Genomic DNA, 16,155 nt, shown 5'->3' with positions numbered 1-16,155 from the left:
AACTTTTGATGTATGTTGAATTCAACTTGCTAGCATTGCTGTTGTAGTATTTTTGGTTTTTGAATTAAGGTCATGCTTCATAGTATGAACTTGGAAGAGTTTTCACCCTTTCAAGTGTTTGGAATAACTTGGAAAGAGTTGATGTTAACTCTTCTTTAAGATTTTGGTAGAATCCAGCAGGGAAGCCATGGACTTTTTTGGGAGGCTCTTTGTTATGGATTCCACTCATCTGTGATCTGTTAAGGCTTTCTATGTGTTTATGATTTAATTCTGGAAAGATACAGGTTTCCAGAATGCAATCCATTTTTCCAGGTTTACCAATTTACTGACATATTGTTTAGAAATTGTTCCTAATGCTGTATTATTTCCTTTGTCATTTCTGACTTTGAGTCTTGTCTTCTTGGTAGGTCTGTCTAATGTTAAATTGATTTTAAAAAATGAACTGCTTCATTAGTCTTTATATTTTTTAAAGTTCTGTCTCAATTATTTTTTAGTTATTTTTATTGGAAAGTAAGATATACAGAGAGGAGGAGAGACAGAGAGGAAGATCTTCTGTCTGATGATTCACTCCCCAAGTGGCCACAACAGCTGGAGCTGAGCCAATCTGAAGCCAGGACTAGGAGCTTCCCCGGTCTCCCTCGTGGGTGCAGGGTGCCAAAGCCTTGGGCCATCCTTGACTGATTTCTGAGGCCACAAGCAGGGAGTTGGATGGGAAGTGGGGCTGCTGGGATTAGAACCAGTGCCCATATGGGATCCCGGGCATGCAAAGCGAGGACCTTAACCATACGCTATTGTGCAGGACCCCTCAATTTTCTAATTATATATATATATATGACATGGACATGATATGAGCTGAAGCCAGGAACTTCCTCTTGGTCTATCCACATGGATGCAGGGGCACAAAGACTTGGGCCATTCTCTGCTATTTTCTCAGGTTGTCAGCAGGGAGCTGGATCAGAAGTAGAGCAGCCAAGACATGAACTGACATTCAGGGGGATGTTTTCCATGCCTGTGTGCTGCTTCTAAGGGCTTAGTTCTTCTGCAGCTACTTGATGCCTTTGCATTTTTATTGTGATGTCAGTACCTACCGCTATACACTCTCCTTATAGTTTGCTGCATGCCATATATCTCTTAAGGTTAAAGGGTTTTTATTAGATTCTTCCTTTATTCCTTTGATTATCCATTATTCATGCAGTAGCATGTTGTTTAGAATAATTTGTGAAGTTTCCTGTTATTTTCTAGCCGTATTCCCCTGTGTTCAGAAAAGATAAAATTTCAGTGTTTTTAGTTTGTGGAGATTTGCTTGATGGCATAGTGTATGGTCTGAGTGATGACTACATGTGGGAATGAAATGAAGGCATCCTGCCAATTGTGGGATGGGATATTCTGAAAATGTCCATTGAGTTTGTATTATTAACAATTGCCTCTTTATTGATGTTTGTCTCATCTGTGCATTGTTCAAAGTTGGATACTGAAGTCCTTCAGTAATATTTTATCAGAGCTTATGTCACCTTTTAGATCTGCTTTATAAAACCATGTGCTCTGGTAAATACGCATATACAATAGTCAGGTGTTCTTGTTAACTTGGTCCTGAAATCATTATATAGTGACGTGGGCTTTTTAAGTAGTTTGAATAGTTTTTGTGGTATAAGTGAAAGCTATTTCTGGTCATTTTTTCCCTTACATTTGCATGAAATATCTTTTTGCATCCTTAGTTTTCAGTCTGTGTGTCTTTACTGATGAAATTTGTTGCAGGAAGCATATAGTTTGGTGTTGCTTTATAAAAATCCATTCAGCCAGTCTATTTTTTATTTTATGATACAATTCCATAGACTTGGAGATTTCCCTTGCCAATTTTCCAAATCCTGCCTCCCTCCACCAATTTCCCGTCTGTTATTACAGTAGTACTCCTTCATAAGCAGTCCTAAGTCCATTGCTGTGCTGTTCGGGTATATCCTGACATTGTGGACAATGGCAGTCCATCTTCGTATTGTCAAGATATATTTAAGTTTTACTGGCAACCCATTTTTGATTTGGAAGTAGTGATGCATACTGCATTGTATCTTCATATTTACACAGTTACTATACATTCCCTTAAATGAAAAGCCATGCAACAAAATCAATAACAGGAAGAGAGTAAAAAAACCTGACAATGCTATGAAGTTAAATAACATGCTAGTAAATGACCAATGTGTTGCTGAAGAAATACAAACAAAAACTTTACTGTTGAAATTTAGTGCACTTACAGTCAAGGTTATTTATTGATAACCAATGACTTGGCACTGCCATTTCCTTTAAGATTCCCTTTAGTCTAAACATCCTTCATTTTGGTGGATGGCTTCATACTTTCACACCCTTTCATGATGCAGCTTGCTTTTCTCAGTTTCAGTGTCTAGTACATCCTTAACTGTATTTCTCAGACTGGCTGGATGCTAACAAATCCTTTCATTTCTTCCTCATCTTGGAAGATCTTTATGAATATTTTTGTCATGAAACAGAGTTTTGGTGGCTAAAGTATTCTAGGTTGGAGATTTTCTTTTCCTTTCAGAACTTGGTTATCTTTCTCCATTTGTTCTGGGAAAAAAAAATTGTCAATCTAGCGGGACTTCCTTTGAAAATATTCTGATTCTTTTCCTTTGCAAACCTTTTAAAGATTGGGCTGTACTATGTTATGGTAGGACTCTGCCTTTTTTTTTTTTAAATCAAGACTATTAGTGGCCCTGAGAGCCTCCTATATTTGGATGTCAGTTCCTTTCTCCAAATCAGTGAAGACTTTTGCATGAAAAATCCTGCTCAATGAGATAGTAGCCATTCTTTTTTAAGCATTCCTTCAAAAAGTCACAAAACTTGAATACTGTGTGGATAATTTGGTGGCATACTGAACATGGTCATTTTCTTTAAGAAGAAAAAATTGAGATATTTGTAAATATAAAAATGTTTAAGACTAGATTTTTTTTAATCTGCTGCATCTAATGTTAAGGTTTCTTCCCATTTTTATTTGACTTGAGGGATTGTTCATTTATATTTCTGTGCTTCTTTTGGTATCTCTTCACTGCTTTTCTCATGTCATGTACAGAGTTCCCAATTTCATTTAATTGCTTTATATTCTCTTGTATTTCTCTGAGCAACCTTATAATCATTCTTTTCAATTCTTTCTGAGGCATTCCAGCAGTCTCCCTTTAATATATTTTTGTGTTCCCTTGGAGGTGTCCTAGTGCTTTGTCTGTTCACACGGCTTGTATTTTCTATGTTGATTTTTGAGCATCTGGGAGGATCAATCCTACCACTCTAACAGGTTGGGTTGCATTGATGGAAAGCTTTGTCCTGAAAACGTGACAGTGGATATTTCAGGTAGACTTTTCTGGGTTTCTGGCTTTAATTTTAGTAGCACTGTGTGATACTGCAATTTCAGTGCAGTTGAAGGCAGCAGTAGTAATGGCCAGGATGCTCCTGGGACTCAGAATGACATTTGTTCAGGATACCTGAGTCTGGGGTGTCAGGAGAGGATCCTGTTCACTCAATCGGTGTGCTTTGAAGAACCAAATCCCAACCACTACACAGGAAGTGGAGTTATGGGATCCTTACTGGGCACAGGAGTGGTGTACTGTCACTGATTGCTATCTACTGGCCCACTCCAGAGCTCCAAGACTGCAAGTGCTAGGTGAAGGAGTTAAGTCCCACTAATGTATCTGAGTGAGTGGCTTGACTCTGGAGAGTAAAATGAGCAGTCTTAAGGCAGTATCCATGAGCTGCAGGTATATCAAGCCAGAGCCACAAAGGAGCAATGGCGCCAAAACCCCAACAGTTTGTACCGGAGGGGCTGGATCCCTGGGCCCCACGCTGTGCCAGACACCAGCAAGTGGGTGATCCACTGCATTAGGGAAGGGCACAGGAAAGCTAGTGCTACTGACTTGGAAGTTGTAGAACATCAACACTTCAACTTGAGTTATTCTAAAAGGATATCCAGACATGGGTGAAGGGTCTTTGGATTATTGCCTATATGGTTCTCTTATCTATATGGTTTGATTTGTCTGAAGTTGGTCTAAGGAAATGAGTGGAATGCTTTCAAAGCTAATGTTTTGAGATATGAAAAGACACATAGCTTTAAACAGTACCTAGATAGAGCATTTTGTGATAGTTCCCTTCAATTACTGCCAATGGAATGACTCAATGTAATACCAGACAAATGAACTGAGTGGCTTGCCATGGAAGACATCCTGGCTGATTCACTTCTCTTTTCTCAATTCAAGTGCTGATACTTGCTCTACTTGATTAGAAAAACGGAGCCAGAATAGATACAGCCAATACAGAATAGATCAAAGAATCTTCACTCCTGTGATTCAGTCTGCCTTCTCTAAAAACAGGAGCTATGGGCAAAATCATTTACCCTGATACAAGGAGCTGTGTACAAACAGGTACACCATTATTTTTCTCTGAATTGTCATTGTTTCTGCTTTTCGTCAGCTGTTTTTTTTTTTTTTTCAGAAGAAATAGCATAATGATCTAGCACCTGATATTTAGTTTTAATTCTTCACATTATAAATTACAATACATGTTCCTATTTTATACAAACTATGTGTAACTTTAATATAGTATGGACTACAAAGATGATGATGCTGATCAGTTTGTCAGTGGTGACAGGGGTGAGATAATGTAAATAGCAGCTACACTGTTTAGTGTGTGAATTGTTCCCTATCGACAACAGTGTGCTATGCTTGAATTCTAAAACACTAAGTTGCTAAATGTTTCCTGAATGTTTGTTGTGTATAGGGTACTTAAATAGCATGAAAATGAGCAAAGACTAAAGATGCCCTGTCCTGACAAAATTTAAGGTCCATGGAATTCTAGGCAGAAGATATAATAAACAGTTATTACTAATTAGTATTTATATCTTATGAATCTGGTTTATACAGTAGAGTGCATGATTAAGCTCTAAAGGACAATTCACTGAGCAAAAAGAATGGTATATGTTAGGTTAAGGAAGTCATTATGTTCAAGGACAAAGGTGCCCATGGTAGCTATATTCCCCTCCTGTAGCAGTTTTAGCTCTTACATGCCTGCTGAATGATATGATAGTATCTAGATAGGAAGTGGCTAGAAATATATGAATGATTAAAAAGGGAGACCCCGATACCGATGGATAGTGTTTTCATAGTATTCTGGTAGTGCTTGAGCGGCATGTTCTGGCAGAAGCTGAAAGCTACAGTATTGCTGTTTATAAAATGCACAGCAACCTGACCTTTGCATTGGGATGAGTAGTGGTGGGGCATGACTAAGGACAGCAGGCAATGAGAAAAAATGCAGCAAATGGCTAGGTGTAGATTGGGAACTTGGAGGAGGTCTTCAGAAGTCTGAAATGGGAATCCTGAGTGATGACAAACAGAGCAGAAGCACAGAACAGGAAGGAGAGTGGGGGGAGAAAGCCTGGGTGAGTTGCACTGTAAGGACTGCCATCTTAGCCATGCAGTCATCCTGCATAAAGTATTTACAGTGAATTTCATTACGATGGTACAATGAGGCAAATCCAAATGGAAGAACTGATTCCAAAACATCTGTCCCTAAGCGCTTTTAAAATGTCAGTGCCATGAAAGAGGCTGGAAATGTGTTCCAGATTAAAGGAAAGTAATTAGATATGACAACCCTTGAATGGATCCTGAATTAAAAAAAAAAAAAATCACTACCTACAAAGAATGGCAGGCACGGGAATGTAAATTGCACATTAGATGGCCATTTTGTAACAGTATTCATTTGATGAGTATGCTAATAATATTGTGGTTATGTCTATCATCTTGGAAACGTTTAGAATGAAGTGCCAGTATATTTAGAGCAGCCAAATAATTCAACTATACAAATACGATAATGATGCATGTAACATGCAAGTATAGTAACATATTGGAGTCTCTATATTCCAGAAAAGTATATGCAAAAGTCCATGAATTGCAATTTTCAAAAAGTATTGTAAATAAGCAGTCAGGGGACCATTACTTTAAAAATGCTAACTATATATACATAATAATATTTGTAGAAAACATTATTTATTATGTTTACAGCAAGCAATTTTTTTTCTAAAAACTTATGTGTGTGTGTGTAGGGCTGCAGCCAGCAAATGTTAGATTCTATTGCAGGAAACAAGTGAATAGAAAGTACGAGTCATGTACACACTCTCCGCATCACATGAGATTGGAACACACATGCTACGCAGCAGTCGTATTCCAGCTAGCTGGCCCTCAGGACACCGTGTGGATAGCACACTCCCGGATTCTCTGTCCCTTCCACAAAATGGCACACTGTTTACATAAATAGCTGTGCATGGCTTCTTGTATGCTTAAGCTTACGTCTCCATGGCATACACAATGAACATGAACATGCCTTGTGAATGGTTGTTACAGTGTGTCGTTCAGGAACTAATAACAAAAACTATTTCCTTTTAAACAATTTTCAGACTGTATCAGTCCTGAACCAATACCATCAGTAGAGTTGCAAATGCACAGTGCTGACTTCAAATCTGTAGACAGAGCTCCCAGTAGGATGTCTCCCCTCACTTAAAAAAAAAAAAACAAACAATGGTTTTCTTTTAATAGACAACCCTAGACTCTCTGGATAGAGAAGAATCCAGCAAATCTCAAAGCGCGCAAATACACACTGCATTACTTTAAACACTTTCTGTGCATCCTTCAAGAAGATAGCTGTTTTTTTTTCCTTCTTGAAGAAAGCCACTATATGCAGTTCCATAAAACAAAGGCACGTTTGAACTGAATTCTGTCTTTCAGAGAACAAACTTAACACAGCCTATCCATTTTATGTTGGCAAGTTATTGCTGAGCTTAACTTGGCTCCAGGAATACAGCATTTCTCTCCTTGTAGTCAGGTCTGCCAGCATCCTTCTTGGTTGCACGAATCAGCAGGAGCACAGGCTGATGTGTACTTTAATTTGGGGCTTTCTCGGGCGGACAGGCTACCTCTTCCTGAGGGGTGACAGCTATATTATTGAAGCTCCCTGCTAACATATACAAGCCAGTCACACAGGCTTTGCTGCCAGAAAAGGGAAATGTTGAAGTAGGAAAGAGCAACGGAGGTACTAATGCTTACTTGTTTGCCAAATTTATGGGCTTTGTGGTGATACATGGTATAGATATCTATATTGTTTTCCATGCGCTCTGCTATCATTTACAGTCCCAGCAATGCACTAAGCATCTCATGTGGGAAAAGGGAAGCTAACAGGTTGCTGTAAATCATGGCAGTCCAATCCAGTCAGAGGAACAAGGGCAAACATTTTTTCCTTCTTTTCAAAAGAACTGAAAGCTGCTTTCCTACAAGTTCTCCCTTGTGGTGGGGGCTCTGTTCATTGTTGATGGTTACTGTCCTTCATCAGATTTGCTTCAACCACCAGGCTCACTTCCTTACAGCCCTCATCTGCCTTCCTCAATTTCTCGCCTATCCGCATCCCTCGACTGCCATAAGGACTTCACCACTCTAGCCTTAGCAACCCCGTTACCTGCATCCTTTATTCCTAGGACATCTCAAGCAATATCCTAGGTCTAAGAATCACCAGGGAGCATGTGACTTGCATGAAGCCCAAATTGCCAACTTTCCTGACCTCAGTCACACCTTGCATCTTTCCTTTGTGTGGCATTGATGTGACACTATTCTAGCATCCTAGAAGATCTCAGGTCTGAAATGAACTCCTGAATGCCAGGAAGACAAGTGTCTGTGAGGTGAGACTGACAGAGTCGCATCAAAGTAGTTTAGCTTCTGGGGAAAGAGAACAGTTTAACATAGGACTGATTCGTGCTAAGCCTTCAGAGAGAAGGAGAAATGAGGGCTGTGGCAAGGATGAGTAGCTTCCATAAAGCATGCTATTATACAGCAGGCCAGTACACCGTCACCTTCATGAGCAATGGGAAATGCTGCATCCATTCTGACCTTTTATCATTTATGCCTCCTCATTTGCAGGTTTCTTACAACCAGTCTTAGGCAGAGAACAGTGCAAAATAATCAGACCAGACCATGCTCATTCTTTGTCCACTGAATTTAACATTGACCCTCATTTGTACTCCATGATGTTTCAAAACTGTCTTTACTAGTCTTAACCTTTACCCACTTTAAAGAATCGGTGGTTTTTAATACCACTGGAAGAAAAAAATAGAAGTTCTCTAGCTTCCTTTCTCTAGTATAAAAGTGTTTTCTTATTTTACAGTGTCATAGTGGGATGAGTTCTCTTTTAACTTTATAACTTGTTTTTATCTCCCTTGACCCTATTCCCTAGCCTCCAATACCCCATCACGCAAAGGGAGGTCTTCGCCAAGACCCTGTATGCAAGCACACTTGTTACTTATTTCTCATCTCACATCCTTCAACAATCAAATGAAGAGGTTCACATCTTGTCAGCCTGCCCTCTTCCACCGGGCACAGATCTGTGGTTTAGCATGTTTTGCAGACATCACTGCGGACACTTTCCAGTTCTTCAAGCACACCATCTTCTTTAAACCAGAGCCCCTCTCCTTCTTTCCTCCCATTTTGTAGTTGGTCTCCAGGAACTCTATTTTTATGAATTAGCCTCATCTTCTACCCAGGTCTCACAAGAACTACTCCTCAGAACCCTGGGCTTTGTAATTTCCTCCTAACTTGTCTCTCCTGTGCAAATTCTACTTTGGGTCACATAGGGCTGCTAGAATAATTTCTTTTTTAGATGACTCAGCTGTTACAATGGTCAGAGGCCCTCTGTTACAAAACAACATAAGAGCCAAACACCTCTTCCTTGCCACTTTGTTTCTAGATCCACAATTTCCCAGCCTCGTCCTTAGCCCTGTGCTGTAATTTGCATTATTCCTTCTTCAAACATCAATTGTTAGTAAAGCCTTCCCTGGGCTGCAAGTTGAATGGAACTTCTGTCAGCACTTGGCTGGCTGTCTTGGGAATATCTAAAAAGCTAGCTCTTTGAAGGTGCAGGTTACCCATCACTGAAGTATTTATGATAATGCCCTGTCCAGAACAGCTATTACATAATGTAGCAAATCATTGGAAGCTCTGAGCAAGTGTGGCACCACTGCCAACTTCCTAGGAGGTAAGAGAGACAATCCGAATAGCTCAAAGACACTTACCCATGGATTCTGAAGTTTGACTCCCAACGACGCGGAGCAGCATAGGCTGGCTGCTGTCTGACCTCTGAAGAGAGGTAGAAGGAGAGGACACGGTTGTGCCATTCACCTTGGCCTCTGCTTGGGGCTAAGGCATCCAAAGAGAAAAAGAGTTATTTTTTGTAAGAAATAATCACATATATCAATGTAAAACATTGCAGAATTATAGACTCCGGTATTCTTGCTCTTCCTTCCTAGAAACTGCTCAGTTGTTAATCTGGGAGATTTCTCCATTGGTACGCTCTTCATGTCTGCATCCTGCCCTCTTCTAAGTTTGAGGGGAAAAAAAAATACAGATACAGTGGAATGAGATATATAAAGGTACTTCAGAGAGTCCATGGAAAATTATAATATAAAAAAAAACTACACAAAGATCTTAAATTTTTGCTCCAAACTTTATCTTTTTAATTGTTCTACGAATTTGAAGTACCCTCATATTTTAAGAGTAAAAAGTGAAAGATGTAGTGGGTGATAAGAGATCTCAGAAATGAAATTGAGGATTCTTTGTGTGTGTTTATAAGAATTTTTTGTTTGGAGTATTTTATTTTTTTTCTTTTTAAATGTTGGTTCATGTCTAGGTAGGGTGTGTTACAATGCAGTGTCTTGCTGGGTTTTTCAATAGAAGCTTAAACAATTATGTTAGGGAACAGAAGAAAAAGAAACCCAAATATATATCAACTGCCATGAAAAGAGTTCAATTTCAAGCAGTTGCTTGAAATTGTTCCTTAGTGGAGATGTTTTGACAATGTTTCTGAGCACATCTCACAGTGAGCAAAATAAAAGTTGTGGTAGGAAAAAATCCTGCAGAAATCCAAAAGGGCACAGGAGCTTCCCTGCTCATCAATATCCCTTCCTACCTAGGACTCGTAAAGACTCAGAGCAAAGACTTAAGAGACAATGCCTGCTGCACTTGGAAAGAGGACTCAGCTTTGTTTAAGAGGGGAAAACGAACACTTGTAAACAGCCCGTATTCGAGAGATGTGGGCCTCACTTGCTCCAGCAGCTGCCTTAGCCTATGTAACTGTGACTCCAGCTGTTTATTGTGATCTTCCAGGATTTGCATCCTGGCTTCCAGGCGGCCTTTGTGTTGACGCAGTAGCTTGGCCTCAGCAATGAGCTCAGCGTCGCGGGGGCTCTGGGGGGAGGTGGGCATCATTTCAGGAGGGGACGGCAGTGGGGACAGGCCTTTATGTTCATGCTGTTGCTTCAGACGATCATATTCTGCTTGCAGATTCCTGTTAGCATTAGGGGGTAAACAAGAAAAAAAAGGGGGGGGGGGAGAAAGAGAAAGGAGTATAACTATCCTGAGTAAATTTCACATAGCATGGCAGACAGGTGCATCTGACCACCACCACACAATAGCAAGCAAAAGAGAAGCACTAATGAATGGGATTTATGATGACAATCTCAACAATGTTAAAAGAACAAAATAAAATGGCAAATTGGGGGATGTGAAGAGAGATGCTTTTCAGGTTTTCGCCTTACACTAAAAGTCTGATGAAAACCAAGCTTCAAAAAAAGCAAAGAGCTAAGGATTTAACCATTTTGTAGATATTCCTTTATAATGTCAGGAGATGGTTTTACATTCTAGCAGCACTTTATTCTCTTCAAAATGATCAAATAGTTTCAACAGAAATGTGCAACATACCAGGAATATACACATGGACCCACCTCAACGTTACCATTGGTCATATTGTCTTCAAAAGGTTTTTGAAAAATTAAAATATGACAGTTCAAGCTTAAGCTCGCCCATAGGCCTCTCTTCAATACCATACCATTCCTCTCCAGATCAAGCCATATTGATTTCCATGTCCATTAAGTACCACGAAGGTGTCCACAAATAGTACATTGAACAGATGCTGATCCCTGCCCCCTCCCAATTCAAACACAGCCATTTTTTTGGATACAATGTAATAGCATAATGTGGCAGGTTCTTAAACTTTGCATTTAAGAACTTTATGTGTAAGATTATACATACCGTTGTAAGAGTTGCTTTTGGCCTTCGACACCATTTGTAGATGTGTCCGTGTTGATACATTAATACTTCGCTATGTTAACTGCTGTCAAGTATTATTACTCTGTTGCTTGAATATGCCAATGTTGTTGTTCTGTCCATGGACATTTAGGTTGTTTCCAACTTTTCACCATTAGAAATAATGAGGCAATGAATTTCCTTATACTTTCCTTGATGTGGCACTGCAAGTCCTGGCATCATCTTCAACATTCCTTCATGTCACCCAATTCCTCTCCGAAGAAGTGGGTCAGGGTTTCTATTACAGGTACACTTCAACCTGCACTATCCTTCAGTGCTAGTGATGTTGAACTTTTATCTATGAACTGGCTTTTCATGTTGTCCTGCTGGACTGTCTTATATTTAATAACTGCTACTACATCCTAACACTCTATATATGCTCTAGATTTTTTTTTTCTTCATCACTTATGAGTGTGGCCAGCATTCTCTCCCTGATCTTAGTGCAGCATAGCTTTGCTATATGTTCATGGTATCCTACAGTACAAAAGATTTATAACTCATGTCAACATCTTCCTCTGAGAAAATCTTCCTTATATCTACAGTTTGAAGGTAAAAAAATCTTTTCTTTCACTTATAGGACTTAGAGCCTACTTTTGTTTGTGGTGTGATCACATGTGCTTTTACTTCGCTTATGCCACGATGGAACCGCTCACAGCACAGGCCATCTCTTCCCTGCCATGCATCCAGCAGCCACAGCCGGGTGTGCCTCTGAGCTCCCTGTTCCATGCATCTACCTGCATAACCCAGTGCAATCACACACCAGAGCGGTCAGGTAGGCTGCCTCGTCTGTCTTTGCTCTTCCTCAAAACAGAGTATGAAATCCTTCATTTTTACAATTTTCATTCATGAAAATTGTAAAAATTTTACATTTGACTTACACTAAACTTCCAGATTACACTGCAAAGTGATGGCTCCTACTGCTGAGTCTTCACATCCACAACTTGGTGAAGCTCCTGCCTCTACTGTCTTTTTTTTTTTTTTTTTCTAAGAGAGAGAATACACAGGACAAGGCAGGCAACTCTATGTCCCTCATTTTCAATCCTTACTCCAATTTTCTAATTCAAACAGGAGACACTGATAGTGGCCAAAATAACTGTGCTCTGGGGACACCTGGATGATACTTTGGGCTATGGGCACTGTAGGCATTTGCAGAACAAATCAGGGATGAGGGATCACTCTACACCATTCAATTCCTTACATTCAGTAATCCCTATTGTGCTTCTAACTGAGTCACTTATCATTGAACACTGTAATTTCTTATTTTGAAATGTTCTATTGTGTATTTCTAATTGCACTAATGAAATCAGAAAGGATGAACAGTGCTGTGAACGGCTCTATGGTGGGGCAGGGGACATCACATCAGATCATATGTGCATACCACGCACAGAAGTAGACTGAGTCAAGTCCTAAATGGGAAAATAAAAAATTTGAATTGTACGGACAAGGACAATAAGAAATATATACTTCCTATAATTTAATTTGTTGCATTAATTTAGAATGTGTATATGATATGATCACATTAATTATGGAGAATACTTGTTCCTTAAAAATTTAGCAACACACTTTTGTTTTCTAGCTCATTACTTAATAACAAATTTCCACAGACTATCAGAAAACACACATGGATCTCCAAGTTACCTATGTTTACTTGGATTACTTTGTATCTCAATTTTTTTTTGGTTGCAAAATGCAATAATACATTTTTCTTCCATCTACACAAGGCAATTTTAGCCTTCTGTAGCTGTATTAAAACCCTGTTTATGTCCTATATTTTGTTCCTAATGTTTTTGCTATGATTTTCATTCTAGTATTTCCATAACTATTGGATTTTATTTGCCAACAGTGTCAACACATGTTATATGCTTTAGGATTTATAGAGAATACTATTCCAACTGAGCAAACTTCTAATCATTGGAACTCTGTTCCAGTTACGATAAATATCTCAACAAATCTGACTCATGTCTTGTTCACAGCACATTATTTCATCAAGTGACAAACTTTTATCCACATGGCAGCTCGCTAAGACGACAAGTGGTGAGTAGCTCCAGTCTGAGCAAGTCATGGCTCAGGACTAGGTCTACTATTAAGGACAAGTTTTGTATTATTCCACCCCAGAGGATACCATGTCAACATCCTAGGCTGCAGGATGCGGAAGTAGCATCCATTGTAGCTTTTCTAGTTGTCCTTGTTTCAGCTCCAGGGGAACACAATCTCTGATCAGCACTGATGGAAATCCCACTGCTATCCATTTAATGATAGTCATTTGTGCCTTGTGCTTCACAGCAATCTACTGTCACATTGCCAGCAGAGACTTAGCAAGACAATGTTACCTTTAGCCAGACCCTGTAACGCTGCTCCTGAGGGTGTGAACCAACATATATACTTGACCATAATAACTAAAACTAGTTTCTGCCTAGCCCTTGGCATCTAAATGTCTATGTAAACTTAAGCAGTATTCATCATGTCTCCTTCCATAGGAATTGCCTGCTGCACTTTCCCTACCCTATCCCTGAGCCTGCCTTACACTTACTTTAAAAAACAAAACCTCCCTTCATTGGACTGTCCCAACTAACAACCCTTCTTTTCTGCAAAATCCACTTCGTTTCTTCTTTCTATCCAATTGTTTTCAGACATCATCAAATACAAGGGATTCCACCCAGGTGCCCACTGAAGGCACAGATCGCAGACTTGTCTACAGCGATGTTCCCTGGGATGTTGAGTTTGTGGACCCAGTCACTGTCAAACATTTCCCCTGTTATGAATTATTTGTAAAAACCTTTATTGGGGAAACAAAGCTTAATGTATACAACCCTGCATATTTCTTTTAATCAGGAAGGGTCCCTGAGAGCTGGGCTGTTTAGCCACTATAGCAGCTTCAAAAATTGTTTCTGTCACTCTATTGAGAAATCCCTAAAATATGCTTTTACTGTCTGAGTAATATTCCATCTTTCTTACTGGTTATGTCTAGCTCTCTTTTCCTCTTACAAGTTGATGCTAAGGGCTTTATACACAAAATAGTAACTCCAATACTTTTTTTCGACTAGGTCTCATCTATCAAGGGTCGTAACTTCAAATACCATAGCCCCATTGCCAAAGCTGTCTTTCAGAAATAGAGTTCTGGGCATGGCTTAGTGGCTAAAGTCCTCACCTTGAACGCACCGGGAGCCCATATGGGCGCCGGTTCTAATCCCGGCAGCTTCACTTACCATCCAGCTCCCTGCTTGTGGCCTGGGAAAGCAGTCGAGGACGGCCCAATGCTTTGGGACCCTGGACCTGTGTGGGAGACCCGGAAGAGGTTCCTGGATCCTGGCTTCGGATCGGCATCGGCCGTTGCGCTCACTTGGGGAGTGAATCATCGGATGGAAGATCTTCCTCTCTGTAGTGACTGGTATTCTCTTACTTATAATTGAGTGCATGAGACAGCCATGCAGGGGAGGTATGTGTATGCATTTTGTGTAGGCTTTCCTCTTTATAGTGATCTCTCTCAAGTAGTTTTGTGGCTATTCCACACTTACCCTTCAGGAATCTACTGCTTACTCTGCTGCCTGACACATTGAGTGTTATGGAGATACCATTAATTACATCACCAGGCACATTACTCCTGATTTTGAGGCTAGGATTACATGCTTGGTGAGTGCATTTTTTCCTCTTCTGCAATCCATAGCAGTGCCAATTGTTACTTTTCATATGCACATGTGTTTCCAGATGTACTACATGCTGAGGGAGCCTTAATTCCAAATAGCGACCCTGGCACAGAGCACTCACCTCCTAAGGAGAACTTTACTCCTCTTGATGCCTGAAGCCAAAACCCCCAACATTAACCCACTTACTGTTCAGAACGTCCTGTTTTTAAGTCTTTTATTTTGTCCTTTCTAGGCCACAGAGATGCTCATCTTGTTGCAAGACCAACTATGTGTGCAGTTTACCCAGTAGCAGATAGTACATGGAGAAAACAGCTCTTGCTTTAAGGCATTGTTCTCTGCTCCTGCCAACGTTAACTTAATCAGAAACTACTGCGACACAGTGATCTTGCAAATGTCTAGTGAAGATTTCCTTCCTAACACTGCAAACCTTAATTCAATAGCCACATTAAATGAAAAAAAAAAAAAAACAGGTACCTTTGTCCTAAACAGAATATACATAAATCTCGTAAGTGCTAAGCTATGACAACTTGTGCCGTAATGTCTCATAATAACATGAGAATACCTCAAAAATGTGTGGAGCTGGAATAAATCGGTGCAAGAAATTGTCATCCATCCATATCCCACGAACTTTCTGAAAACCTCTGGATAAAGTGATGTTTCAAGGTATGTAAAGGTTTATGAGGATTACAAAAACGATGCTCCAGTGTCTATGCTCAAGATGACTTTCACAAAACACTTTGTAGTCAACGTGGTGATGCTCGGAAATCTGCAGTCAAGACTGGAAACTGAAGGCATGGAACGTTTACACATTATGGTATTTCCTCATAGGCAAAAGCCTGTGCCAAATACCTTCTCAAGTGCATAAGGCTCAATGTTTTATGACACAGTATTTATAAGGAACATAAGCGATTCTTTTCCATAAATGATCAGTAAAGTATCACTCTCTCAAAGTAAACTGTTTTTAAGTGTAATACTGATACAAGATGTAATTTTAACATTTGGCTGTCCATATATATTAGCCTCCCTAGAAGTTGCACATCTCCCCCACCCCCCACTGTTGCTCTACTTGTTGCAATGTAGTGATTTCAATACAAATAAACGTATGTCAGCAATGAGAGGACTCCACAGAGATTCTATTTACATTCTTGATTATCTTGTAAATTATATTGCTCTGGTAGCTCCCTAAAGAACACTAATTCAAATTCACTGCACATGGCTTCTGTCACTACAATTTCTTCCCGCAACCAGTCATCCTAAAAAAGTCTCCCATCCATTATTAATTTCTTATTCTCCATAGAGCAAAAAAAAAAAAAAACACCTCCATTCTACAACTACGCAGATGT

At 39.8% G+C, this 16,155-nt stretch overlaps 1 protein-coding gene across 8 annotated transcripts in view; it reads right to left on the bottom strand.

Annotated features, from left to right (window-relative positions):
• The window catches only part of DMD (dystrophin), a 1,921,612-nt gene that overhangs the window by 19,306 nt on the left and 1,886,151 nt on the right, over positions 1-16,155 (bottom strand). For all 8 annotated transcript variants that reach the window (XM_041000021.1, XM_041000029.1, XM_041000033.1 and 5 more), the window contains 2 exons: positions 10,128-10,371; positions 9,101-9,224 (listed from right to left, as the gene is read on the bottom strand). In XM_041000021.1, the coding sequence (XP_040855955.1) occupies positions 9,101-9,224; positions 10,128-10,371 (368 nt within the window). The remainder of the gene's footprint in view (positions 1-9,100; positions 9,225-10,127; positions 10,372-16,155) is intronic.

The sequence above is a fragment of the Ochotona curzoniae genome, unplaced genomic scaffold (assembly GCF_017591425.1).
Source record: "Ochotona curzoniae isolate NIBS_2020 unplaced genomic scaffold, NIBS_Ocur_1.0 contig_1274, whole genome shotgun sequence".
Classification (NCBI taxonomy): domain Eukaryota; kingdom Metazoa; phylum Chordata; class Mammalia; order Lagomorpha; family Ochotonidae; genus Ochotona; species Ochotona curzoniae.
This window is presented reverse-complemented; position numbering and strand designations above follow the sequence as displayed.